The 27,129-nt window shown below is 40.5% G+C and overlaps 1 protein-coding gene and 1 pseudogene across 1 annotated transcript in view; one reads left to right on the forward strand and one right to left on the reverse strand.

Moving 5' to 3' along the window:
• CFAP95 (cilia and flagella associated protein 95) overlaps nt 1-27,129 on the forward strand; it is a 68,084-nt gene that overhangs the window by 8,839 nt on the left and 32,116 nt on the right. The window contains exons 2-3 of the mRNA XM_033123514.1: nt 16,295-16,403; nt 26,388-26,506. Coding sequence (XP_032979405.1) covers nt 16,295-16,403; nt 26,388-26,506 — 228 coding nt within the window. The remainder of the gene's footprint in view (nt 1-16,294; nt 16,404-26,387; nt 26,507-27,129) is intronic.
• LOC117032020 (60S ribosomal protein L15-like) lies at nt 8,879-12,161 on the reverse strand (annotated as a pseudogene).

Raw genomic sequence — 27,129 nt, forward strand, 5'->3', positions numbered from 1 at the left:
TCTCTGACAAGTGAACACATCAAGGCCTGTCAAATGTCCTGTTAGATATTCAGGAACAAATAAGAAATTTCCTCCCACAATAAAACCATCTGAGTCTCGTATTGGTTTTATTTATTTATTTATTTTTTTGGGGGGAGGGTGGGGGTGACACTTTTTTCTTTCACAATTTTATTTCTTTTTGGAAATTATCTTTTTAGACTTTTATCTTTATTGAAGACAAATTTGTTCTGTTGTTTTTCTTAGAAAGTATGTATGTTTTCTAGCTTTCCAAATGTATTTGTGTAGAATTAAGGAATGTAGTGTTTTTCTTTTTTTAATTAGTTTCAGGTATGCAAAGCTATGTAATAGTTAGACATTTACACCCCTCACAAAGTGATAACCCCCCAATCTACTGCCCCTCTGACATCGTATACAGCTTTTGCAATACCATTGACTGTATTCCCTATGATGTACTTTACATCCCATGACCACATATTTATATATGTGTATATAATATTTAATTATAGTTGATATTCAATAGTTTGATGGTTAGATCCTCTTTTATCAACTTTATTAAGATATAATTCACATAGCATATAAATCACCCTTTTAAAGTGTGTAATTCAACTTTAGTATTCAATTTTAGTAGACTCACAGAGTTATACACCCATCAACACAATCAATTTTAGGACATTTTCATTAATTTCAAAAGAAATGCTGCTCCCTTTAGCTGTTGCCCCTAAATTCCCCCAGCCTTAAAGCCCTAGACAACCACTAATCTATTTTCTATCTCTATAGATTTGTCTACACTGGGTATTTCATATGAATAGAATGATGTAATATATAGTCCTATGTGACTGGCTTCTTTTACTTGACATAATGTAAGGTTCATCCATATTGTAACATGTATGAGTACCTTATTATTTATTCATTCATTTGTTTTTTAATTTTTTTATTTTTAAGATTTTTATTAAAAATATAGCTAACATACAATATTATATTAGTTTCAGGGGTACACCATAGTTATTCAACATTTATATACCTAAAGAGATGATCAACATCATAAATCCAGCAACCATATGACATTGTACCATGCTATCACAGTATTACTGACTATATTCCTCATGCTGTACATTACTTCCCATGACTTATTTGTTTTATGCCTGGAAATTTGGATCTCTTATTCTCCTTCACCTTTTCCACCCCTTTAAAATGTTTCAATTATAATTGACATTTAATATTAATTTATATTAATTTCAAGCGTACAGCATAGTGGTTAGACATTTATATGATTTAAGAAGCGATCCCCCTGGCTAGTCTAGTACCCACCTGGCACTATACATAATTATTACCATATAATTGACTAAATTTATATGCTGTACTTTACATCCCCATGACGATTTTGTAACTATGACTTTGTACTTCTTAGTCCCTTCACCTTTTTCACCCTGCTCCTCAACTGCCTCCCATCAATCACCCCAACAAATCTAGTACCACACTGACACCGTATATAGTTTTACAATATTACTTTATTCCTTATGCTGTGTATGCTATATCCTACGTTCCCATAACTACTTTGTAACAACAAATTTGTACCACTTAATCCTATCCCTCTTTTCACCCACACCCCAACCTCCTTCCCATCTAGCAACTATCAAAATGTTCTCTGTATCTATGAGTGTGTCTCCATTTTGTTTATTTTATTCTTTAGATTCCACATATAAGTGAAATCTCATTGCATCTGTCTTTCTCTGTCTTACACTCCACTCAGCACAGTACCTTCCATGTCCATCCATATTGCCACGGATGGCAAGAACCCATTCCCTTTCATGGCCAAGCAATATTCCATTGTATATAAGTACCACCTCCTCTTTATCCATTCTTCCATCAATAGACACCCAGGCTGCTTCCATATCTGGGCCATTGTAAACTGTGCTACAGTGAACATATGGATGTACATGTCCTCTCAAAGTAGTGTTTTGGCTTTTCTCAGATAAATACCCAGAAGTGGAATTACTAGGTCCTTCTTTGTCTCTTGTTATAGCCTTTGTTTTAAAGTCTATTTTGTCTGGGATAAGTATTGTTACCACAGCTTTTTGTTTTGTTTCCATTTTCATGAAATGACATTTTTTATCTTTTTACTTTCTGTCTTTGTGTCTCTTTCAATCTGAAGTGAGTCTCTGGTAGGCAGAATCTTGTTTTCTTATCCATTCAGCTCTCCTATATCTTTGGATTGGAGCATTTAATCCATTTATATTTAAAGTAATTCCTGATAGATATGTATCTATTGCCATTTTATTATTCATAATTTTGATTTTTTTCCTGTCTTAAAAAAGTCCCTCTAACATCCCTTGTAATACTGGTTTGGTGATGATGAACTCCTTTAGTTTTTCTTGTCTGGGTAGCTCTTTGTCTGTTCTTTGATTTTAAATGATAGCCTGGCTTGGTATGGTACTCTTGATGTAGGTCCTTGCTTTTCATCACATTGAATATTTTGTGCCAATCCCTTCTGGCCTGCAAAGTTTCTGTTGACAAAGCAGCTGACAATCTTATGGGGCTCCCTTATGAGTTACTAGTTGCCTTCCTCTTGCTGCTTTTAGGTTTCTCTCTTCATATGTAACCTTTGCCATTTTAATTATAATGTGTCTTGTGTGGGCCTGTTTGGTTCATCTTGTTTGGGACTCTCTGCACTTCCTGGATTTGTATGTCTATTTCCTTTGCCAGGTTAGGAAAGTTTTCCATCATTATTTTTTCAAGTAAGTTCTTAATCCCTTGCTTTCTCTTTTCTTCTTCTGGTACCCCTATGATGTGAATGTTCTTATGCTTGATGTTGTCCCAGAGTTCTCTTAAACTATACTCATTTTGGATTCTTTTATCTTTTTGCTGTTCTGATTGGGTGTTTTCTGCTACCTTGTCTTCCACATCTCTGACTCAATCCTTTGCTTCATCTAGTCTGCTGGTGATTCCTTTCAGTGTATTCTTTACTTCAGTTATTGTATTCTTCACTTCTGACTGGTTCTTTTTTATGGTCTCTATGTCCTTTTTTATGCATGGTATCTCTCTTTTGAAGTTCTCCCTAAGTTCCTTGAGCATCCTTATAACTGGTGTTTTCAACTCTGTCTCGGGTAATTTGCTTGCTTCCATTTCGTTTAGGTATTTTTCTGGAGTTTTCTCCTATTCTTTCACTTGGGATGTATTTCTTTGTTTTCTCATTTTGGCTGCCTCTCTGTGTTTGTTTCTATGTATTAGGTAGATTTGCTATGTCTTCCAGTCTTGGCTGGGTGGCCTTATGTAGTAGGTGCCTTGTGAGGCCCTGGCACAGTCTCTCTAGTCACCTGCTCGAGGTGCTCCAGGAGTGTCCCTTGTGTGGGTTGTGTGTGCCCTCCTGTTAGATTTGAGCCTTGATTGCTATTAGCATGTCAGTGAGTGGGATTGGCCCTCAGGCTGATTGGCTGTGGGGTTTGGCCACCTCCACAGCTTATGGGCTGCTTGAGGGGACTTATCCCTCTGAGTGGGTTTCAACCCAGTGGGCTTTGGTGCCTGTTGAGACTGCCTTTCGTGTATTGCTTTTAGGGCTAATTGGTCAGTGCTCTGTTGTGGCATGTGTTGGTTCTGGTGCCTCTTGGGAGGGGCTCCAGTACAGGTCTAGGTCACCCACTGCCTGTGACTAGCTGGGGACTGCCTTGTAGAAGCTAAAAAGCTATCTGTGGTTGTTTGCTGCCTGTGCTGAAGTTGGAGGCATGTAGGAGAGGACACACCGTGAACCGAGGACAGCTACCATCAGCACCAGGCCTGGGGTAGCTCTGCAAAAAGCCAGGATACCCAGGCCTGCTGCCACCTGCTGGCTCCCTTAAAGTTCAGCCACTGATAAAGTCTCATGAGATACGCGAGTTGGGTGAGGCAGGGTGTCACAGAGTCACTAGAGTGGGAAGTTGTGGTCACCAGGTTAATGCAGGCTCTGGTTTGGTGCCAGTGCTGATCCTGGAGCTACTTAGTAAAAGTCTCAGAGCACATTGAGACCAATTGCTGCCCAACTGGGGCCTGGGGACTCCCATAGTTTTCCAAGAAATGGTGCAATGATGGTGGGGCTTGCTCATCATCAGAGAGTGCCTCCAGTGTTGGGGGAGTTGGGTAGGGTGCAGTTCCAGTGAATCAGCAGGGTGTAGCAGTGGAGCTCATCCAACCAATCATATTCAGATTTGGCCTGTAGGGCGGGGAGGCGCCCTCCTGCTGGCTGCACAGGAGGAGCACCCCCATACAGGGAAAATGGCGACTATCTTCCAGCCCTGCCCGAAAGCCATACACCTCAGTCTGCCCACCCCACGCCCCATATGCCTCCAATGCCTCCTGAGTCAGCGTCCCTCTGCCCGAGCCCAGGATGAGTGCCTGGGTGTGAGATAGTCTGTTCGAGGGCCGTTTAAGAGGACTTCTGGGTTTCCCACAGCCTTTCATCCCACCCAGATGGTTGGAATCCTTACTGCTTTTCACAGCCAGATGTGTGGACGCTTCTTGGCACCAGTACTCTGGGCTAGGAAGGCTGGTGTGGGGCTGGGGTCTCTCACTCCTTTCGGGGGAACCTCTGTGGCCAAGGTATCCCTCCCAGTTCTCAACTGCCACATGGAGGTTTGGGGCTAACCCGTTTCGTGTCTCTGCCCCTCCTACCAGTCGCGGCATGGCTTCTTCTTTATATCCTTAGTTATAAAACTTCTGCAGCCAGACTTCAGATGGTTCACCAGGTTGATTGTTCTATAATGTAGTTGTAATTTTAATGTGTTCATGGAAGGAGGCAAGCACAGTGTTTAATTACTCTGCCATCTTGGATCTCTCTGTACTTCATTTATTTTAGTTGCCTAATAATATCCCATTGAATGGTTGGTATACCCCTCTATTTTTTTTTTTTTTGTATCTCCTGGTGCCCTTTTCCTTAATTTTTTAGATAAAGTTTGTCTATTTGTTTACTTACTCATTTATTGTTTTCTAGCTCATTTCATTCTGCTTTTATCTTGAATTATTCTATGATTCTGATTTCTTCCAACTTGCTTGTTCCTTTTCTGTTTTTGAATTAGATACTTCATTTTTTTATTTTTTCATATTTATTGCTGTAAGTACTTAAAGCTTTGAATTTTTCTCTGGGTACTGCTTTGGCTATATCCTAATGATTTTTATAAGTGATATTTCTATTTGGAATTTTTGAGAAATTCAGCAATTTAACTTTGAATTGATCTTTGGTTCAGTACTTGTTTGATAAAATGTTTAAACATTTCCAGATTGAAGACAGATCTCTTAAAAAATGTGTTATGGATTTCTAGTTTTATTGAATTGTGTTGTTAGTTACATCTTTTAAGATCCAAGTATTTTTTCTTAATTTTTATGAAAGTTTTATGTGCACTTGAAATTGTATCCTTTAGGCTGGTCTCACTCTTCCCATGTGCAGGCTATGTTCACCCATTTATCCAAGGAAAATGACCCAGATTACATCTAGTCACAAGTCAAAGGTCCAAGATCTCCACGTGTTATGCTTTAGTCTCTCTGCTAAATCTAGCTATAGCTCTACTTGGTTCAAAAACCTACAAAGTAACAAAATAAATTATTTGCCCCCTTCCTGTCCATCTACTTAATGTATGGTACAATGGTGAGACAGGTGGGACTGTGGTGGGACAAGATAACTGCTGTAAGTAGTCCCGCTCAGAAAGAGGAAGGATGGAAGTGATAGGACTGTCATTTGTCCACAAGCATTCTTAAATCCTATCAGGCAGGCATTGTTAGGGAGCCCTATACTGGTGTCAGGAATGTTCTTTGATTAGACTTTGATTCTGCTTTCTGGCAGCAGCTTCCCTTTCCCATTTCTCTCTGTGGCTCTTGGCTCTGCCCATATGTGATATTTTCTATTATTCTACTTGACCACACCTACAGTGGTGTTAAGAATACTTGTATACTCTTTTGTAGGTTGTTCACCTTTCTGAGTTCATTCCCTGTTCCCAGAAGTTTGGGGTCAAAGATATTTTAAATATTGAACAGATAAAGGATTTTAAAATGCAAACTCTTGGCTTGTTTGGAAGTACAGTTGTTAAAAATTTAGTAAGTTTTTGATTTGTTTGAATCCAGTAAGTTCCAACTGCTAGTAACCTCACTCTCCATTCTTTCTAGACAAAGTTCTCAGACTTGATGTATTTCTTTACTTTTTCTTCTCATAACATTTTGAATATCACTTTGAGACTGGTGTAGCTACAGAAATCAGAAACCCTGGGAATTTCTGTTTGGCCAGCTTCTTAAGCTGATATTTGTTCCAATGCAATTTAATTCACTGGGAGAGTCTATCAATAGGGTGAACCTTGCTGCAAGCCTGAGCTTAAATGGAACTCTGTCTCAAAAAACTCTCTCTTACTCTCTTACTGTTTGAGATCCAAAGGTTGTTGGATCTTCTAACATTTCAAGGATCCAAATTTCTGGAATCTCTCATTTCCTTTTATCTTCTTGTAAACCAGCCAATTTCCTGAATTTTTTCTCTCTCCCTTTTTTAAATACCTCGGCAAAAACAATTGTCAATAGAAGTTCACACACAGAACTAACAAATTGTTTTCCAATCTCTTTCCCAATCTCACTAGGTACATGATTTGACTCTTCACCTGTGACTATCAAATGTCTGGACTTTCCTGCCTGTAATATCAGTTTCCAGTTTCCTATTCTGCCTGGCCTTTAGCCAACGCCATATATTTTAGATTTGATTACAATGGCACCTACCCTACTTCTGGTACTAATTTCTGTGTTAGAATAGGCTAGGTGTAGTCCGTGATAACAAACGGCTCTAAAAAATCCCAGTGGCTTAACACATAAAGTTTTATTTCCTGCTCACACAAAGTCTGCTATAGGTTTCTGATATCTATGTATCTCCACATAGATACTCCTGGACTCAGGTTGATTGCGGCTCCATCATCTAGAAAGTTGTCAGTTGCTTTGGTATGAGAATTGTACAGAAGCTTTTACTGTTTTAGCCCAGAAATAGCACATATCATTTCTGCTCATATTTATTTTATTGGCCAGAATCAGAGAGAAATGAGATACTAAGTACAATGGGAGTAGTGAAAACCAGGATTGTCCTTGTCAAACCAAAAGGCCTCACTAACTATATAGGAGCTGAGAATTTTAACCTCTTGCATGCCCAGGAAAGCAGGCGAGATAGTATTAGTTAGGGAGCACAATGTGTATCACTTATGGAAGACTTTCTTGTGAAATTCCCCTCCTAGGTGGACTCTAAGATGAGACTTTTGTCTCCCTAACCCTGAAGCCATTGCCCCTGTACAGCAGTTAGCAAATATCCTGAGGGAACCAGCAGATTGGGTGTTTGAAGTTCTACTGACATTGGTTACAGGCTTTCATCCACAAATTGGCCTGGAAATTTCCAATGAATTTTCAGCTCTTAAATACTTCTAATGTGTTGGAATTAAATATATATATATATTAGCATTTTTCCATTGTATTCAGTGGAAGAGTTATGTGCATATTCACAGAAATGTAATTTGGTTGGCATTGTGAGAGTTCCCAACTCTGGGCAATCTCATTACTGAGATTTCCTGCTCCTGCCTCTCATCTCATCTTCTTCCAGTTGTCTTCAACTGGATCTTGGCTGCTTATGGTAGCCCTTGCATATGATGTAATCTGGGGATTATAACGTCTGATTTTGCCAAAAATTTAGTTTGCTTATAATTCTTCCTTTTCCTTTGCTGTTTTTGAGTGATTTCTAAGAAGAAAAGGAGAAAATACTGATTTGTGTAGCTATGTTCAGAATGGAAGACTATTTTAACTCTAAATTCTATTCATGAAGAAAGGCTTGTTCGTTTCTAATGTGAATGAAACGAATTGCTTTGAAACCAAAGAAACTTGTATTATCTACTTAATGTGCTATTGCTCATATATTCACAGAAGTGTGCATTAAAATGGGCCTTAAACTCTCATTACATAATATTTTGATGTTATTCTAGAGTAATTAATTCAAATTATTTAAGCCAGTAATATTAAAACTATAGAAATAGGAGCTAGCACAGGTAATTAGGTGTTTGCTTTTTGTTTTGGAGGGGCCACACTGGTCTTCATGCAACTCATGCCTGATATACTGTCAAGGTATTCTTGGAACTACAGTAAGTACTAGTATGTAATATACTTTAAAAACTCTGACTTTCAAGATCCATGCATGTTGTTGCAAATGGCAATATTTCATATTTTCCTATGGCTGAGTAGTATTCCAGTGTATATATGTACCATATCTTGTAAGCAAAACAAATCAGACTAAAAAAAAAAAAGCACCATATGATTTCACTCATATGTTAGATATAAAACAGAAAGCAACAAATGAACAAATAAAACAACAAACCAAAAATCTCATAAACACAGACAACAGTATTGTGGTTACCGGAAGGGAATGGAGGAGGTAGAAAATTGTAAAGAGGGTCAAATATATGGTGACAGAGACTTGACTTTGAATGGTGAACACACAATGCAATACACAGATGATGTATTATAGAATTGTACACTTGAAACTTACATAATCTTATTAACCAATGTCACCCCAATAAATTTAGCTTAAAAAAACTCTATTTCTCCTTCACAGAATTTATTTTACACCTGTTATACAAAACAGCATTTTAAACACTGACATATAAACTCCCTAATAAGATAAAGCAAGGACAAAAGTGTTTATCTTATGAGAAACAAGGTATACCATCACTTACACGTATAGTCTTCAAATACTGTTGCACTTTAACTTTCCTAATTTGACAATGCATTCATGAAACAATATGCAGACAACTAGTTTTAATAGACACATAAATTAAAGAATACTTTTAAGCAGATGTAACTGTGCTTAATTGTTTATTAGGTAAGAATATTACCAACATTATTCGTGTTAGTGGTAATGGTGGAGCTGGAGAATATTGCACCTTTTCCAAGCTGCACAGCAAGAACCCCCACTAATACGATGGAACTTGTGGTGCTTCAAGGCCATGGCCCTTGAAGCCTAAAGATATCAGCCCTTGCATCTCCCTGTGAGTGTGGACTGGTCTGGTGATCCACTGGGTATTAGTATTCCGTCTGACAGCTTTATGGAATGGATCAATGAGGATAACCTCAAAGAATTTGTATGTGGAATCTTCACCAACGCAGTAAGAATTCAGGACTCTCAGAGGCACACAGTGGTGTCCAGCTCACTCCTCAGCAAAAGACTGAAGGCTTTGAGCAAACTTTAGCTGATTAACGCTGTGATGGACAGGCTTGCCATAGGTCGCACGTTTAGGAACTGGGCCTTTGCAGCTACCGCCGAGCACACGAATCCAATATATGTCATAACCTTGCTTGGCCTTGTATCCAAGCCTGCATGCTTTATTGGGCCAGTTGGGGTGTGTGTGTGTGTGTGTGTGTGTGTGTGTGTGTGGCGGGGGGGATCCCTGTGAAGCGCAGAAAGCTGGCGGTACTGCAAGCAGTGCACCCTGAGAAGAAAGCACATTACATTGGACTGCTTCTTCCTCCATAGCTCTTGGATGTACTTGTTTCTAAGCGTCCATCTTGCTCATCTGTTGGCTGTGGCCAGAAAGAAAGGAAAGAGCCTTTCTCCTACAGTCCCTTTCGGGCTCCTCCAAACCCTGACTCTCTTTAGCCCTACTCTTCCACCACCCAGAATGTCTTTAATCAGTCAATATACGCTATTTCTGGAGGAGAGGATCAAAGAACCCCTAAGAAGTATCATAGGATTTGAAGATAATTAAGATCCAGTTGTCTGAAGATAGGGTGAGAAAATTCTTATCCTGGTTTGACGAGGACAGTCCTGGTTTTCACCGCTCCCAGAGTACTTAGTACCTCATTTCTCTCCAAAAATGTCCCAGGTGGGATAATCAATTATAGTGTCACTCTATTTAATACATGTCCCTTTAGTTGTTTTCACAGTCATGTGCTCAGCAGTTAATCAGACTGACAACATTTATTTCATGTTTAAACTGTTAAGATAGGTAAAACCTCCGAGTGCAGAATTCTTTTTGTTTCCTCCCAATATCTTCCGTAGGGCCTCCTGTTTTTGAAGATTTTTTTATAAAGAATATTCACAATAACAATTGGTCTTAGTTACCTGCCACTTAATATATGTTGAGTGAAGAAAATGACTTCACTTATCTGCCTCCATCAAATGGTTTTTCTTTTGAGTGCAGTTTAGGCTTTATATTCTGTGGTTTCATGGTTATAGATGCACAAATCACATACAGCATGAGACACATTGAAAAACAAAGTCTGTCTTCATAACTCTGAAATGTCACAATATCTCCCAAGGACATAGGATTTTTCTTATAATTCTGCAAGTGCGTCTAAAAGTCTTCATTTGTCAGTTTGATGAATGTGTCACCAAATAACACTACCTTATCATGTAAATCATTTGTCTATGAAATCTTTAAAGAAGATTGCCAAATGTTTCTTTGCAGACTTTGATTTTATTGGTTTTGTGCTCTAATGTGTCAGGAGACATAGCGGACTCTTGAGGGTTATTTTCTTTTAAAGTCCTAGATAGCAGATGATTATAAAACTTAATAGCAAAGGTATCTTGCTCTTCTCATTTGGGTTAGATTTACGTCAGAAGATGTAATGGCTGAAAGAGTAGTTGTGAATTACATTAATAATTCTAAAATTTAAAATTAATATATTCTGCCATCTGGCAACTTAACTAAACATTTTTAACATCTTTGAAATTCGCAGAGAAAATGTGTCTCTCATCAACTAACCAGAAGCTAGAATTCAGCTCAGATTTTCATTGTTCTCATGTTAGATATTGCTCAGATTCAAACTCCCTTTGCAATCAGTGTTATGCATATGTATGTTGAGAGTTTTCCCATTCAGCAAGTAGATTTATAATTCCTCCTGGGACAAGCTTTGGCTGCAAAGGACTAGCATCTCTATATGCACAATTAGTCCTATTTATGTGTGCTTTTGCAGAGTGAGCGGGGATACTCTTTATTTTTATGGACACATTTGAAAGCTGTTGGTCTCAGCATTTATATTAGGATGACAGAAACAAAATGTAAGAGCATTCATTCAATCAGTCATTTAAGATCAATGAGCATTTACAGTGTGTTAGACTATGCTAGGCACTGAAATCACAAAGATGAATAAAAAATAAGCCCTGTGTCTAAGAAGCTCTTAGTCTAATGAGAAGGCAGATTCATTAACGGGTAATTATAAAACAATGTGACAGGCAGAGCAGTGATATTGGTTTCTTTGCAACCCCCCAACTTGCCTCCGCTCCGGACTCGAGTTTCTTCAGCCCTGCAACTCACTTGACGATTTGTATGTATATATTCAAAGGGGGCTTACAGATCTGGTTTGATGTGGAATCATCCAACTTCTTATGGTAGGAAACTCAAGCTCCCAAAGGACCCCAGACACGGACCCATAAGGGTTGACAAGTGTTGTCAAGAGGTTGACAAGACATGAATTGGGACTACGTTAGGCCTGAGGAGACAGGAAGAACAGGATCTAGAGGGTTCAGATGATGGTGGGAAGTTGTATACCAACTGAATACGTTGGGCATTGGCCCAGCATGGGACCTGCGCGAACCGTCTTTGGCCTACTAGATTCATTGAACTTGACCTTCTTTACATCAGTCTAAGTAGCATTTTTGAGAACAGGATCATGATTCCCAGCTCCTTTTTCTACAGTTGACAGCTCTGATCCTGTCCTGTCAAGCCCTTACCCCATTCTATTTGTACTCATACTATTTCTACCACAGTAGGGAAAGAAAGTTTCATCTCTTATAATTTAGGATGTCTTCCATAAAGATCTATCATATAAAGATATACCCAAATCAGTCTGCTCTGGGCTTGATAGAGCAAGGCTGTCAGCAGAAGCAAGGCTGCTTGTTAAGGAAGATTCTGGCCCTGCTGGCAGGAAGCCCTATGGGCCCTCCTCCTCCCGGCAAAAATGTCAGCCGGCACCTGAATGCCTGGCATCGAAGACCCAGCAGTTCCTTCAGTCAGCAGTATGGAATACCTGTCTTCAAGCTGCTTTGGCCTTGAACTGACTGCTGACCAGCTGCTGTCAAATTCATGTCTGGGCAAATTAATATCTGCAGAAGCCAATCTGTAGACTCGTCCATTACTGATCATTGATGACCTTTTTGCTAATCCAAGATGATGTACAAGCTGTAAAGACATGTAGCAAATTTTTTGTATAGACAAATGTGTTCCCTTTCAAGGAATCAGATTATTTTTACTTATCATTAGTGTTAGAGGTTTTCTTATTAAAGGCGATAGATGGTTATTTTTAATGATCCCGTGAAGACAAAAAGTTGTCAGTTTTATGTTGGTTCTACAGATTGTGAGGGAAAGTTTTGCTGCTGCATTCAACTCTTAAGTTTGGGAACCACTGATCTAAGAGTCTGGTATGCAACCGTTCTCTAGAGCTTTCTTAACCTCAGCTCTATTGACATTTTAGGTCAAATATTTCTTTGTTGTGAGAGCTGTCCTGTGCATTGTAGGATATAAGCAGCGTCATTGGCCTTTACCCACTAGATGCCAGTAACAACCCACCCCACCCAGATGCAACAACTAAAAATGTTGCATCTGGGTGGGGTGGGTGGGGGCTGTGCTAAAAAAGTTTGAAAGTTATTGTCCCAGAGACATTGTAAATTTTATTTTATTACGTTTCATTTTTTTCCTCCTAAATTTTTTTTATTGCAGTAAAGGACAAGTCATGGCAAGTTACATGATCTTAAATAAATGCAGGTAGCAAGGAGACCAAGGCTATATAAAGTATGTATTTATTATACTTTGATTATTTTTATCTCACAAAGATGCTGAAAGGCTTAATTCATATTGATGAAGTATTTAAAAATACCCAACTAAAGCATTTGTAGATAGACTATTATTACACATAACAATATTTTGCATTTATATGTCACTTTTCACTTGAGACGCTCAATTCATTGATTTATTCCTTTCCTCAGCATATATATGATTTTCAGTTCATCCTGGGCAAATTGAAGCACAAGCCAATGTTCACCTGACGTAATACCAAGTCATGGAATTAATTAGGTTACTCATTTCCTTTATAATACCCTAATCATTTTTACTATATTTTTATAGGTATAGTAAATATACATTTAGTATACAATAAATATGCTATATTTAAAAATACAAAAATATACTTAGTATGTAATAATTTTTTTATATTTTCTATATTACTTTATATATTTTATCATTTTTAAACATGTATATTTCTCTTTGCAAGGCTGGCAGCCTCTTGGAAGTAGAAACAGATCTTCAGCTGTGTATCTTTCAGAGCCTGCAGACTGTGGGCACATCATTTGTGGGCAGCCTGCTGGCATTAGGGAATGCCAATTGCATTAGCTCAGTCCCCCAAAGAAACACTTTCGTTAGAGATTCATGTTTTCAATGCTGGGCTTTTGGCTACTATCTCAGATTGCTATAAGAAAAGGAACTTAGCTATGTCTTTTGTAATAATCTAGTTATAATACAACTTAAAATATATGGTGGGATAGTCAGAGCTGCCTTCCCACTCTCACGGGCACTAATTATCTTTGCCCTCATGGGCTCCTCCCACCTTTAAAAAAATTAAAAATGATAGCTTATGAATGTGTTGGTATGAAGATGGATACAATCCTAGCTGGATTATATTCTTCTTTTTCTGATTTAAAGAATAATTAAAACATTCTCTGGACCCCTAAGAGCATCACAAGCCCTGGGCCCTGGGCCTATGGTGTCCAATACAGAGATGGGCCCTGGGGATAATACATTGAAATGTTAACTGGTGTTTTTCGTCTTCATTCCTATGTTCCTAGGGAGCTATTCTGGTTTTATGGCCTCAGGGAAGAATGACCTAGCAGGCAACAAGAGCCAGACTCTTGACTTTGGGTTTCAAAAGCTTGGACCTTAGGATGAACCATAGATTTGGAAGAATAGATGAAAAGCGGGGCTACCTTGCTTCATAGTAGATAAAGAGTTCATGGACTGAAGATGGAGGAGGCCAGAGAAGTTGAGAAGGTGTGGATTTGTCCTGGATCCCAAATTTGAATTAAGACTAAGGAAATGCTGGAGCAGATGGGACCTATCACTACCTAGCCCTCTATTTCTAGACTCGTGCCTGTGGAGCTGTTGAAGGTCGGGACTGCTGTGTCCCCCAATCCCAGTATGGTTGGGGATATGAAATACGTGTCTTCTTGGTGGGCCAAACAGTCTAGGAACAGCGTCAGGGTTTCCAGGGACCTGGATGGAGAGGGACACAAGAAGGATTTTTGGTGGCACAGTTCCAGTCTACACAAGCATCTGTGTGGCTGGCGGCACCAGGAGAGCGTAGCAGAGATCTGCACGGATCCATCATGGAAAACCACAGATGCCGCCAAGGAAAGACAATGACAACAAAGATGGATTCTTGGCATTGTGGCACCACACAAATCTTTTACAGCTGGAAGGAATCCAGCATTGACCAAGATTAAGGTTTTCCACCTGGAAAATGAGAGTTTGGAGAAACCTTAAGTTAAATTATAGAAAAATTAAGTTTCAATTCTTGTATACTGGAATTTTTTGAAGTCCAGTTAGTATTCACTGTACATAGATGATTATGGTGCTTTACGGTATTTGAAGGACCTTCTGCCTTTATTTTTTTCATTTTAATTCCTTTAAAAATCTTAAAAGGTATTGGTATTATTTTTGTCCTCATTTTACACATGTGAACATGGAAGCACACAAAGGTTAAATAGCTTGCCTAAGGTCACACAGCTAAGACCTGGCTTGGCAGTGACTCAAACCCATGGCCTTACTCACTCCACGCTCTTGATGTTGTTCAATATCCCCGCTAAGGACTTAAGAGAGAGCTTCCTGTCAGGGTCTCAAAAAATGCTGGTATGGTACCAAAATGCGTTTAGTTATTTTACACTTTAATGCTCAGATGTGAGGCAGGCAAGAGGACTCACACACTGGAGCTCTGCCGCTCCTCCCTGGGCTCCTGTCTGCTGTGTTCTCAGAGGTGCGGAGGCAAGGTGGTCATCGAATGCAGTGCAGGGGCTGAGATGAAGTGGTGAGGGGTCAGGTCCTCAAGGACCTCCTAGCTTGGATGCTGGGTGCCCCATCCAGGTAGAGTGGATGCTGTTCTGCTTCCATAGCCCTGTGACCACACTCAGCACATTGTATATTTTCCTTGTTTAATTTTCTGTGTCTTCTTGCCACACTGTGAACAACTGAGGGCAGGGACTGCATCAGGCTTGCTCGCCATTGCATCCCCTGCGCCTAGTAAAATGCCTGGCATATAACAGGTACTCAAAAACACATGCTGTTGGGGCAGCCGGTTAGCTCGGTTGGTTAGAGCATGGTGCTCTTAACAAGGTTGCCGGTTCAGTCCACGCCTGGGCCACTCTGAGCTGCGCCCTCCACAACTTGATTGAAACACCTACTTCACTTGGAGCTGATGGGTCCTGGAAAAATACACTTAAAATAAATTTTTAAAAAAGTTTTAAAAATACAGGCTGAATGAAGGAACAAATGAAGGGATGGATGGATAGCTGAATTCTTGGGTATCTCAGGGTCCCTTATACAATCCTAGCCCCGTCGCCCTTGATAGCAAGGCCCCTTCTGGGGGGCGGTTGGGTTTAGCTTCCTTTATTTCACCCAAGAAAGTTTTATGAAAATAGCTACTTCTGATGCATGTTACTTCACCTCCTTTTCCTTCCCCTGTCCCCAAGTCCCTCCTTTATTATTATTTCTAACCAGTCTTTCACTCAAGATGTTTGGAATATTTTTTTCCTCTCCCATCTATGTGTTTTAAAAACCGTTTTTTTCCCCCTAGCTTATGTTTAATTGTCAGTTTCCTGTAGACCCTCTTTAGAAGGAGGAGGTCATGTTATAAATTCATATGAGTAAATATTGTAGCTCTCATTTTGAAAAAAAATACAATTAAAATTCATAGTAGAAAAAATGTCTAAAATGGCAAGTTGCCTTTCTAAGATATTACCATGTCTTATTTTAGAATTTACTTTTGGTAACTAACCTACATTATTAAATAAGATTCACTTCATGGGAGTCACTGAATAATTGCTGTGCTTGGTATGTATGGTTTCTGTGATCTTAGTTTTATCGCATGTCCAAGTTGTTTTTAGGAAGTAGCCTCAGCATGACTCAAAAAGAGATGGAAAAAAGGTGTCACAAATTCAGCAAATCTATCATTAACATAATGTCACAAATATAGTAAAATTTCATTGTAATTTTAAAAATTTAAATGCAATACATGATAAATAAGATTTATCTCCTGACAGTTTCTTAATTTTTTTCTTCAGGCACCGTGACAGAGACGCTTATCCCAAAGATTATGATATAGAGGGTCCTGAGGAAATAAAAAAACTGTGTAATTCAACATATTGGAGACTTGGAACCGACGAACCCCCAGTAAGTGGTTGCTGCTAATTTCTTTCAGTCTGGAATCTTCCTCCTTATGAAAAATGAAAAAGTAAAGGGAGGAGCATTTTGTCAGTGCCACCTATCTTTGCTGTTAGTTACTAAGGCAGATGACTTAGTTATCATGTGCTTCAGCGACCTCACCTGTAAAATGTGCACATGTCCTAAGGCCATCAGGAAAATTAAATGAGATAAAGCAAATAAAGTGCTTAACTCAGTACCTGGCACATAGAGGCTCAAGAAATTATTACTGTTGTTATGATGCTGTCGCTGCAGCTGCTAGATACCTCCTTTAACCTTCAGAATAAGCCTGTGAAGTAGGTATTATTATCTCCGTTTTATAGATGGCTAGCAACTCCTACAGGTTAAGCAGCTTACTCAAAGTCATACAGCTCAGGAGTGGAAGAGTGAGAGTTTGAACCCAGGTCTTTGATTTCAAGTCTTTTGTACTTGTCTGAAGGTGGTGGATTTGTGAGTAATGAAAACGTGCTACTAATAACCTCATAACACTTGTATGACACAGTTACGGAAAGAATATTCATTGCATAAGTAATTCGTATTTGAATTGTTGTGAGTTGGTCACTGCTTGGCTTTTAGGTTTCTGCCCAATCAGCATGAGGTAGGCAAGAGCTCAACTCCCCAAAGACCCCCAAATTGTACAAAGCTAAGAGCTTTGGGGCTAGTTGAAGACTCAATTCAGCCTCCTATGATGGCCTTGGGGCCTGAAGAGCTGGTAATTTGACAAGGGCAGATATGTATGTGTTGGGAAGACTGGGTTTGTATCATATTCTGCCCCCAAAGACTGAGCTAGTCTGAAATAGGGCAGTCCTAGGAAGATCCATAATTCTACATTGGAAATGGATCTAGAAGATTCTTCATTCTCCAGGGTGATGGGAATAAATGAGCTTATCAGGGCCCGTTCCATTTTCTCCCATCCTCCTACAGTTCTAATGGTCTGAGAGTAATAAGGATAGTATGAAAAATGGAGATTTATTACACAGATACAACTGCCTGGATATGAAACCAAGAACCTCACAGGAACCAAAATAGCAAGACAGCCTCTCTATGGCTATCAGCTCTCTCTCTATCTCTATCTCTATCTCTATCTCTATCTCTATCTCTATCTCTATCTCTATCTCTATCTCTATCTTTCTTTAGCTCTCTCTGCTTGCACAAACACAGTCTCTCTTGGCATCTCTGTTTTTCTCTGCTCAGTTGTCCTCTTGCCCCACAGCTCAAATTTCAGGGGCATTCCGATGGTTTCCTCAGTTTCCATCCTACCCTCTTGCCTTTGAACCATGCAGCCTCATTGGTCATTAGCCAGCACATGGATGGGGCTCTCAAGTCTGATGCCCAACTCAGTCAGTCGTCACCCTGCCCCACTCCCCCAAACCCAGCATAACCTTGCTTTCTTGAGCACAAGACTGGTCAGGACAAGAAGTTGGGCAAGGCAGGCACTGCCTGGCATGCACTTAGAGTCTTGGATCCCTCAAAAACATTTATTTTTAATTCTTAAGTGACAATGTTCTTGGTCTCTGTGTTGTTGGAGGAAACGAGATGAAGTGAAATATGAGATGTAGGAACCTCAAACATTCATTTTTTATATTCTGTGCATTATAGTCGTCAAGCCTCAGATTTAATAGAGGATGTATCAAGAAGATATTAACCCTCTCTATGACTTTTGCTCATGGTCATTGAAACCTTGTCCTTCCTCTACCAGGTTTGCGGTATGTTATTAGACAGGAAGGAAAATAGACCAAGGGGTCATTATTTCTCAGGAAACTGCTATTCTCATATCTTAATAGTAAATTACATTTTTCTCTGTAGATTTGTTTTGTATAGAAAGCATTCGTTTATCCATCATTTTTCTTGCTCAACTCAACAAAGTTATGAAGTTGACAGAAAAGATATTATACCAGTTCTAAACCTAGATTCACTGATTTTAAATGACTCACCCAAGGTCCCAGGTACAAAAAGGGGAGGATATAGGCCCAGAGCCTCCCCATATGTTCATGTGTCAGGTGGGATGCTGGATGTGTCAGAGGATGGGTACATACCTCTTCCTCTTATCATGGAGTTTTGACAGAGGCCTAAATACTAGAACACTCTTTGTTGTTGTTGTTGTGTTTTTAAGGAGGGCACAGCTCACAGTAGCCAATGTGGGGATCGAACCAGCAACCTTGGTGTTATTAGCACCACGCTCTAACCAACTGACCTACCCGGCCACTCCAGAACACTCTTGATATTTGGCAAGAACCATGTGTCCTAAAGCAGGTTGCTGGACCACCTATGCAGGACCTCTAAGAGATTCTAAACTAGGTTAGACCAGTCTGAGTGCTTATGTTCTTGAAAGAGGATTTATTTAATTGTAGGTTGCATGTCCCTCCTTCCATTGTTGAGAGGTGTTTCAAGGGAACCACTCAGAGCGATTAATAGGTGTGTCCTCAAATTTAGAGGACATAGGGTCCAGGTATATGACATGATTGAGAACCTAAAGGTGAGAGGTCATGCCTGGTCTGGCAGAGCAGAGAGAGAGAGGGAGCAGGCAGCCCTTGGAGTGGAGATGGTGGTCAAGGATGTATGAGTGTGGGGGTTTACCCATGGGTCCGTTGCAGAGAATTTGCCAGAGCCCTCTTGAAAGGGCAACCTAGGGTAGGAGCAGGGGGCAAAGAGACGCAACGTAAGACACCCACCAGATACCTAAGGCTCAGGAAGAAGCGTAACAATCAACCAGGAGGAGGAGAACCTTTACCTGCTTCCAGCAAGCTGCAGTTGGAGGTCCTTGTAAGAGAGACTCTGGAGACAATTACAGATGGGCCCCATGAGAGGAGTCCCTTTTGAATGTCCTCCAAGACCAGGGCCGCCAGCATAGGACAAGAGAGTACGGCCCTTTAAAATGATGCCTTTTAATCCCATCTCTCCCATCAGCCAGGCCTAGGAGGGAGGGCCCTGTGAGAGGGGCAGGTAAAAGAGAGAAGCCTGGAAGGGAACCAGCAGGGGAGCAAGGCCCCACCCACTTTTAGGCCTAAAGCAGCACTGAGCTGGGAAGGTGAGAAGCTTATATCTAATACAGTTAGAAGTTTTGATTACTTCACTGGACTGGAAAATTTCGTAACTGAAATGAGATCTTTCTTGAGATTGAGGAGCCCAGGAAAGCTATGGGACTTGCTTAAATTTTCCATGAAGCCAAAGGAAAGAACTAGCTCTCCAAGTGGGATGGAAGAGGCAGTTTGATTAAAACGAAGTTGCTTTATGATCACATCCTATTGATTAAAGAGGATCAATTCAAGGAGATGATTACATGAACAGTGTCTCATTTCATCGTCTGGACAACTCTCCAAGCAGGTACCACATGTGACCCTCATTGTATAGACGAGGACACTGAGGCAAGTGAAGCTTTATCACTTGTTCGAAATCAAATAGCTAGAAAGTGTATTAAAAATTAAAACCCATTTGTCTCCACTGGTTCCAAAGTCTATGATCTCAAATGCTTTCCCAAACTGCCTCTTGGAGTGCCAGGTTGCTCTCTATTCCTTGTCCAGTGGCCTTTTAAACATCTGACACTGCATCCTCCTTGCAGAAAATGAGCCTGATTATTATTATTATTTTTTTTTGCTGTGGCTTGGGTATTGTATACATCTCACTGCATATGTCTTGGGGTTTTGATTTCTTACATCTTAGCTTTAACTTCTGTCCTGTTACCCAAATTATGTCCACACTTGTGCTGGCTTGCCCTATTCCCATCTGTTTCTTCTTCTGAATGCCTTCTTAGCATTTTTGGTGTTTTTGCAAGATTGCTGCTGAGTGGTTGCTTATGTCTACCAGCATTTCTGTTTAGCTGATTGAAAGTCTCCTTGCCTTTAAATACTGCTGCCAAGGCTAAGGTAAGCATTGTTTATTTGTAAAGAGCAATAAGACGGAACCCACTTTGCCTACATTTTGGCTGAGACTCCAAAAGGTCAAGAACAAAACCATGTGCCAAAGTAAAATATTAGGCCACTTTTAGATAAGACCCTCAAAGAAGATAGTACCCTTAGGCCACAACTCGCATACAGGATATAAGAGGATTGAAATCCAAGAAACCAAAAGAGGAGTTTGAGAGTAGAGACAGGGTTTTGGAAAAGGTGTATTATAAGTCTCATCTGCATACCCCCTTGGGTGCCTGGTGAAGTTACAGACATGAAATTCTGGGGATCTATTCGAAGCAGCAAAGCAGAGAAAGATGGGTACTAGCTACATGTACATCATTGGTGGGACAAGGATAAGTGAGTATTCAGGGTCACATGTGGCTTTTGGAGATTAGATGTGGGCCATGTTGAATTGAAAGATAACGTGAGTCATTTCAGAGCCTATCTAAGAGCACCTCATGCAGGGACGGGCTGGGGGTTGGCTCGATTCACAGGGGCTGAAGCAGTACGTTTAAGTCCAGCCAGTGGCATCCTGTGTCATGGAACATCCCATTGAATGTTCCCAGAAAGGATCTCAACATCTTCTAGAACACCCCAAGAAAGTCTGCTTTGAATGTTTAGCAGTGCCAGAGAGGGTCAGAGACAGACACGCCCAGAGGAAACCAAAACAAGAGCATTGTGCTTTATAAGAAAAATATATATTTGGTCGTTCAGATGACCAAAATAGCTTCATCCATAGTTCCTGGCTTACAGCTCCCCAAACCCTCGGAGTTTCCTAAGTGTTGAGAGTGGAGAAGGTATCTTTTGTTCTGTGAATGAGGTGATTTTTTTGGAAACACCAAAGGATAGGGGTTGGGAGCCAGTGACACCAGCCCTGTGATTAGAGGGCTGGAACTTTTAGAACCCGTCTCTGCTACCATCTCCTGAGGGAGAGGGGTTGGCCATGGAGTTTAATTACCAGTGGTCTATGATTTCACTAATCGTGCCTATGTAATGAAGCCTCCACAAAAGCCCAAAAGGATGGGGTTTGGAGGGCTTCCGTGTTTGTGAACAAGAGGAGATGTGGGGAGAGTGATGTCCCTGGGGAGGGCATGGAAGCCCCACGCCTTTCCCGTACCTGGCCCTGTGCTTCTCTTCCATCTGGCTGTTCCTGCCTTTTATAACAAACCAGTAATCCAGTGAGTAAAATGTTTCTCTGAGTTCTGAGAGCCCCTCTAGCAAATGCATGGAACCCAAGGAGGTGGTCACGGGCACCTCTGATCTACAGCTAACAGGTCAGAAGTAACAACCTAGGCTTGCAGCTGGTATCTGAAGTTGTTGGGGTGGGGACAGTTTTGTGGGATTGAGGCCCTTCATCCGTGAAATGGGATGCTACCTCCCCGTAAATCATATCAGATTTGAGTTGCAGTGTAGGACAGGCACCCAGTTGGTGTCTAGAGAATTACTTGATGGTGTGGGAAACACAATGCCTCTGCCACCACAGTGGAATTGAGTGGGCAGAACACCAAAGAATTTTACTTCTTCCTTTCCTGCATTTACCTCTCTCCTTCCTCATATCCCCATATTCTTGGCTTCAACATCCAAGGAGCCAGAGGGAGTCGAGGAGTAGGGAAGAAGTCTAAGGGGGACTTGAGAAGAAGCCAACTGTGCTGCCTTTTTCCACAGAAGGAGACCAGGCCAAAGCAGGCTGAAGTGGAGGCACAAAATATCTTACATTTTAAATGAAGTGTGGAGTTTTGACTAGTACATGGGACTTGGTATTTTACTTACCTCCATTAGACTTATCTTGGGCCAGAAGTAGACAGAAGATTTTTATATTATCTGAGCATGACCAGAAAAGTCCTGGGGCCTCTTGTATATTTCATCAAGCAGCATAAGAAAGAATTAGCTCCTCCAAATGACTATGGATGGACAGTGATGGAGAAAGAATAGATTTATTTTCTCTCTCTCTCTTTTTTTTTAAAGATATAGTTTGAATTTACTTTTTTTTTTTTTTTTTTAATTTTACTGGGGAATATTGGGGAACAGTGTGTTTCTCCAGGGCCCATCAGCTCCAAGTCAAGTTGTTGTTTTCAATCTAGTTGTGGAGGGCGCAGCTCACTGGCCCACGTGGGAATCGAACCTTGGTGTTATGAGCACTGCGCTCTAACCAACTGAGCCAACCAGCCGCCGCTTAGGCTTGGAACTTGATTAGTGTTTCCCTGAAGTTGGGGAACTTGGTGCACAGGAGTCTGACTCATTCCTGAAGCAGCCTGTGGCATCAGAGAAGAGAGTTGACTTGGGAAGTACCTGCACTTCCTTCAATATAGGTCAGAGGAGTATGCTTTCTGGCGACTCTATAAGGAACCCAAGAAGAAAGTGTCAGTTGAGGATCATCTAAAATGACTCATCTGCCAGAGAGTCTGCCAGGGGCTAAGTCATCCTCAGCAGAAAGAGGCTGGTTACCCTCAAACGTGGAATGTGAGGGAAGTCCTAAAAGACCTGCTCATTTCCTGTACCAGTCACCCAGGTTATACGTCTACTGGATTTTCTTCATGCAGCATATATGGGAAGAACTCACCTTGGAAGATTAGAAATGAGGACTTTAAATAAATTGATACTCAGGAAAATAAGGAGTAAGAATGATATTATGAAGTGAACGTTCTGTATTTTTTGTATTACCATTTGACTCAAGCTTGATTTTATTATGCAAATTAAATGGAAATTTTAGGGATTATCCTGTGAGTTTGTGAGTTTGTGCTGTTAATTTAGCTATCACATACCAAATTGCCAATCTCCAGTGTGTGTGTGTGTGTGTGTGTGTGTGTGTGTATACTATATATCCATATCCCAAAAGACTTTTAAACATACATTAGTGCTTTTATAAACTACCCACCCTTATGTCAGGTTATGAACATTTTAGACCAAAATAATTTTTCTCACTACGATGGTGTAGGATTAGGTTTGCCTACATGCAACGAAAATCGCACATCAACAGTGGCTGTTCACATAAGGTTTTATTCTGTCATGTAAAAAGTCTGGAGGCTAGCAGGCTAGGAGTGCTATGGAAGTTCTATAAATAATCGGAAACCTACTCCTTCCAGCTTTCTGCTGCTCTTCCATCTTTTGGGTCGGGCCCAAGACAGCTGCTGGAAACTTGTCATTGTATCTGCATTCCATGCAGCAGGAAGAAAAAAATGAAAGAGGGACCGTTCCCAGAGGTTGTATAAATTACTTCCACTTATGCCTCACTGTCCAGAACCAGTCCCTGGTTGTATCTAAGTATAAGGGAGACTAGACAATGTCATCTGAAACACCATGGGCCCAGATAAAATTTGGGGGTTCTATTAATGACGATGATAGGAGGTCTAATATTGGGGGATAACATTTGCCTCTGATAAAGAAAACACGAGGTTAAAAGCCGTCTTTGGAGTCAGATGGCCTCTCTTTGATTGCTGGCTCCACCCCTTATTAGGTTGTAAGTGGTCAAGAGTCTAAAACACTCCGTGTCTTTATTTACTTAGGTGTAAAGTGGGAATAGTAGAGATTCAGGAGAATTTAATGTGAAGACATTTTGAGTGGTGTCTGGCCATGTGCTCTTATTGTTACTATTATCCCCATGGTTTACTGTAACTCACCAAGCTACAGTCAGGATAGCCTCTGGAGTTTACTACTCTAGCCCTAGAACTTAGTAAGATGCCTAGCACTTCATAACATGGATGGATGAATGGATGCAAGGATGGATGGATGGATGGATGAATGAATCAGACTGCATGCGTTTTAAATTGTGGAACTTCTACTTTCTAGATGGTTTACATGGTCATGACTTAATCCCCTTCAGCCTCAGTTTTCCCATAAAATGAAAAAAAACTCTTACAAGCATTCTTCTTTCTCCCTCCTGATCCATTCTCCACCCTTTTCAACCCTGCTTTGGGCCAAGGAGGCTGACTTTTATGGATTGCATCAATGAACTCCCTGGCCTTCTGGCTTCCTGTTGGGATTGGCCTGTGGAAGGCACTGGCAGGGGATCAGAAGTGGGAGGAGAGTTGGCTTGAACATTTATTCCTGTGGTTTCCTCCCTGCAGGGCCATGATTTGGCAGTGGCTATGTGCTACAGACTGAAGGTGTGGGTCCCCCCAAAATTATAATGATGAAATCCTAACCCCTCAGTGGTATTAGGAGATGGGCCATTTGGGAGCCCTAGGGTAGGTTGTGCCCTGCTAGTAAAGCCCCCAGAGAGCTTCCTCCTCCTCCCTACTGCCATGGGAGGACACAGTGAAAAGATGGCCTTTTCCAGACACTGAATCTGTCGGCACCTTGATCTTGGACTTCTCAGCTTCCAGAACTGTGAGAAATAAATTTCTGTTGTTTACAAGCCACCCAGTCTACAGCAGTTGTAACCAGTAATGGACTCAGACACTGTCCGTCTGTTCTGAAAGCCACAACTATCAAGTGGCCCTCTTTGTACAGCTGTAGGTCTTTCAGGGTTCCCATAACTGCCCCTCCCTCATGGCTCCCCACTACTGCCATCCTCCAATGGCATTTCCACATTGTGTGTTGATTTTCTGAATGCTGGCTGGCCACACTTTTATAAATAGAACCTTCATTAAAGTCTCTTCAGTTCCCCATTTCATTGTTCTTTTTCGTCTGCGACCATGATTGACACACAACACTCCTAGGGTGACTTTGAGTGTTTAATGAAAGAGTGCATACACAGTGCTTAATGCAATGTCTGACACAGAAGAAGAACTCAGTACACTGAAGCTCCCCCAGTGCTGTTATCATCTGTGTTTGTTTACTTCTCATTGTTTCACGTTTGGCGATACCTTTGTTTCATACAATTTTCAAAGGTGTTTATTAATTTGTTCAAGTATGCTACTGCCCAAAATGATGACAGCATACCTCAGGTTAATTTTGGGGTCCAACTTACACCTTAAAACAAAACGGTAGCTAGTAATTTTCCCCCCTAAAAGATATGTCTTATTTTTTTGTTAAAGTATAAAATATGAAGCCCAATACTGCGTCCTCTACCATTGACTCGTGAAGCTGGGAATCTAAGAAGAGGAGTAGTTGAACTGAGGGCGTAGGAATCAGAGCTGGGAAATTGGGCTGGGAGGCTGAGGATTCAGGAAGTTGAGGTCTTAGAGAACACAACTCAGGGAAGGCAAGGATCAGCAGAGCCGTGGAGTCGACCAGGGAAGTAGGACCAGAGACTCCAAGTAAAATTGCTTTGAGTAGGATGGATTCCTAGTTATTATAGAGCCTTATTATACTGACCCAAAGTGGACCAAAGGCATATGATTATAGCTATGATACTCTTGCAGTTGAAGTCTCCAAATTTCTAAACAGTGGTGTCTCAGTTTTTAAACAAAATCTAATGGGATTAATATGATCTGGGCTTCCTTGGGTGTGTTGTGGAACCTATTCTTGAGACTCAGGGAAAGTAATGGGTTCTCTTGGTGGTGGTGAGTTCTGGTTCCCTGCTGTGAACCTCCACATTTGTGATCTTCTAGAGTTTGTATGAAAATATTCAATCCTCAGCCTCCGTTTTTGTTCCTCAGATCCCCTAGATGTTACCCGTGATGCGTCTGCAATTGGTTGGACTACATCTTACAATCTGCAAATTTTCCTCATAGTAATAATTGCTTGATAATTCATTGAGCTTATCATCTATGATAGAGAATGGAGAATGATGATGAGGACGATGATGATTGTGTCTGAAGTCCTATGTGATTTACAAAGTGATTGCTACAAACATTTTTTTACTTAGAGAAGTTAAAATATATTTACCTTGAGAAGGAAATAGAAGGCAGATGCATTCAATTAAATTACTATTTAATTGAATGCAGCACTTTCCATTTCATAGAAACAACGAATTTGACTTTTATTTTCCAACAACACGTAGTAAGGAATTGCCATTTTTACATAGTTATGATGAAATAGTTAACTGCTATGAGATATCACTTATTTTTAATGTCAGTGAATTCAATAATTAAAATCAGAATGTTCTTCAAAGAAATATATTTTAGAAACTGACCGTTCTTTACAATTAACTTACTTTTCTTATATATGGCTTCTGTTTTTCCAGACTTGGATATCCGAAACACAAGAACAAATGGCACAAGTTTATTTAAACACAGAACTGGTAGAAATGAAAAGCAAGGCTTTATTGAATGAGGAAACAATGAACTCTGGGATTGTTGAAAGGTATTCTTAATATTTTCCTTTGCTTACAGAACAGGCACATGCAGGGAAGGATTTATACAGCTGTTGAAGTGGTATAGTGACCCCAGCTCACCTCACAGGAACACATCAAGCACAGGAACACATCTCAATGCGTTCTGCTGATGCCATTCCATCTGTTTGGAATTCCCTTCCCTCGGTTGTTTGCCAATCAGCACTACTCATTCTGGGTCCAGCTAAAATATCATTTCTTCTGTACATGTGTTTCCGGTCAGGGTTCTGACTATCTAGGTTTGACCCCCAGCTCCACAATTTACTTGTAAAAGTCATGTGGTGTCGATAACCCTCAGTTTGTTCACCTGTACAATAGGAATTATAAAAATATCTACTTCGTAGAGCTTTTCTGAAATTCAGATGAAATAAAGTACGAAATGTGCATAGAAATATTGCCTGAGGTGCATTAAGAATTAGGTAAGCTGTTATTAATCAGAATTAGTTGCTCTTATGTCCTTGCCCTCTGAGCATTTTGCCTATGTTCTACATAGCTGTTGTACTTAGATTCTAGTTAGTTATATGTATGTGTGTTTCCCCTGAGACAGAGAGTTCCTGGAGGTTGGAACTGTTTCTTAGTCATAGCTATAGTCCTG

This window comes from Rhinolophus ferrumequinum, chromosome 12 (assembly GCF_004115265.2).
Source record: "Rhinolophus ferrumequinum isolate MPI-CBG mRhiFer1 chromosome 12, mRhiFer1_v1.p, whole genome shotgun sequence".
NCBI lineage: Eukaryota > Metazoa > Chordata > Mammalia > Chiroptera > Rhinolophidae > Rhinolophus > Rhinolophus ferrumequinum.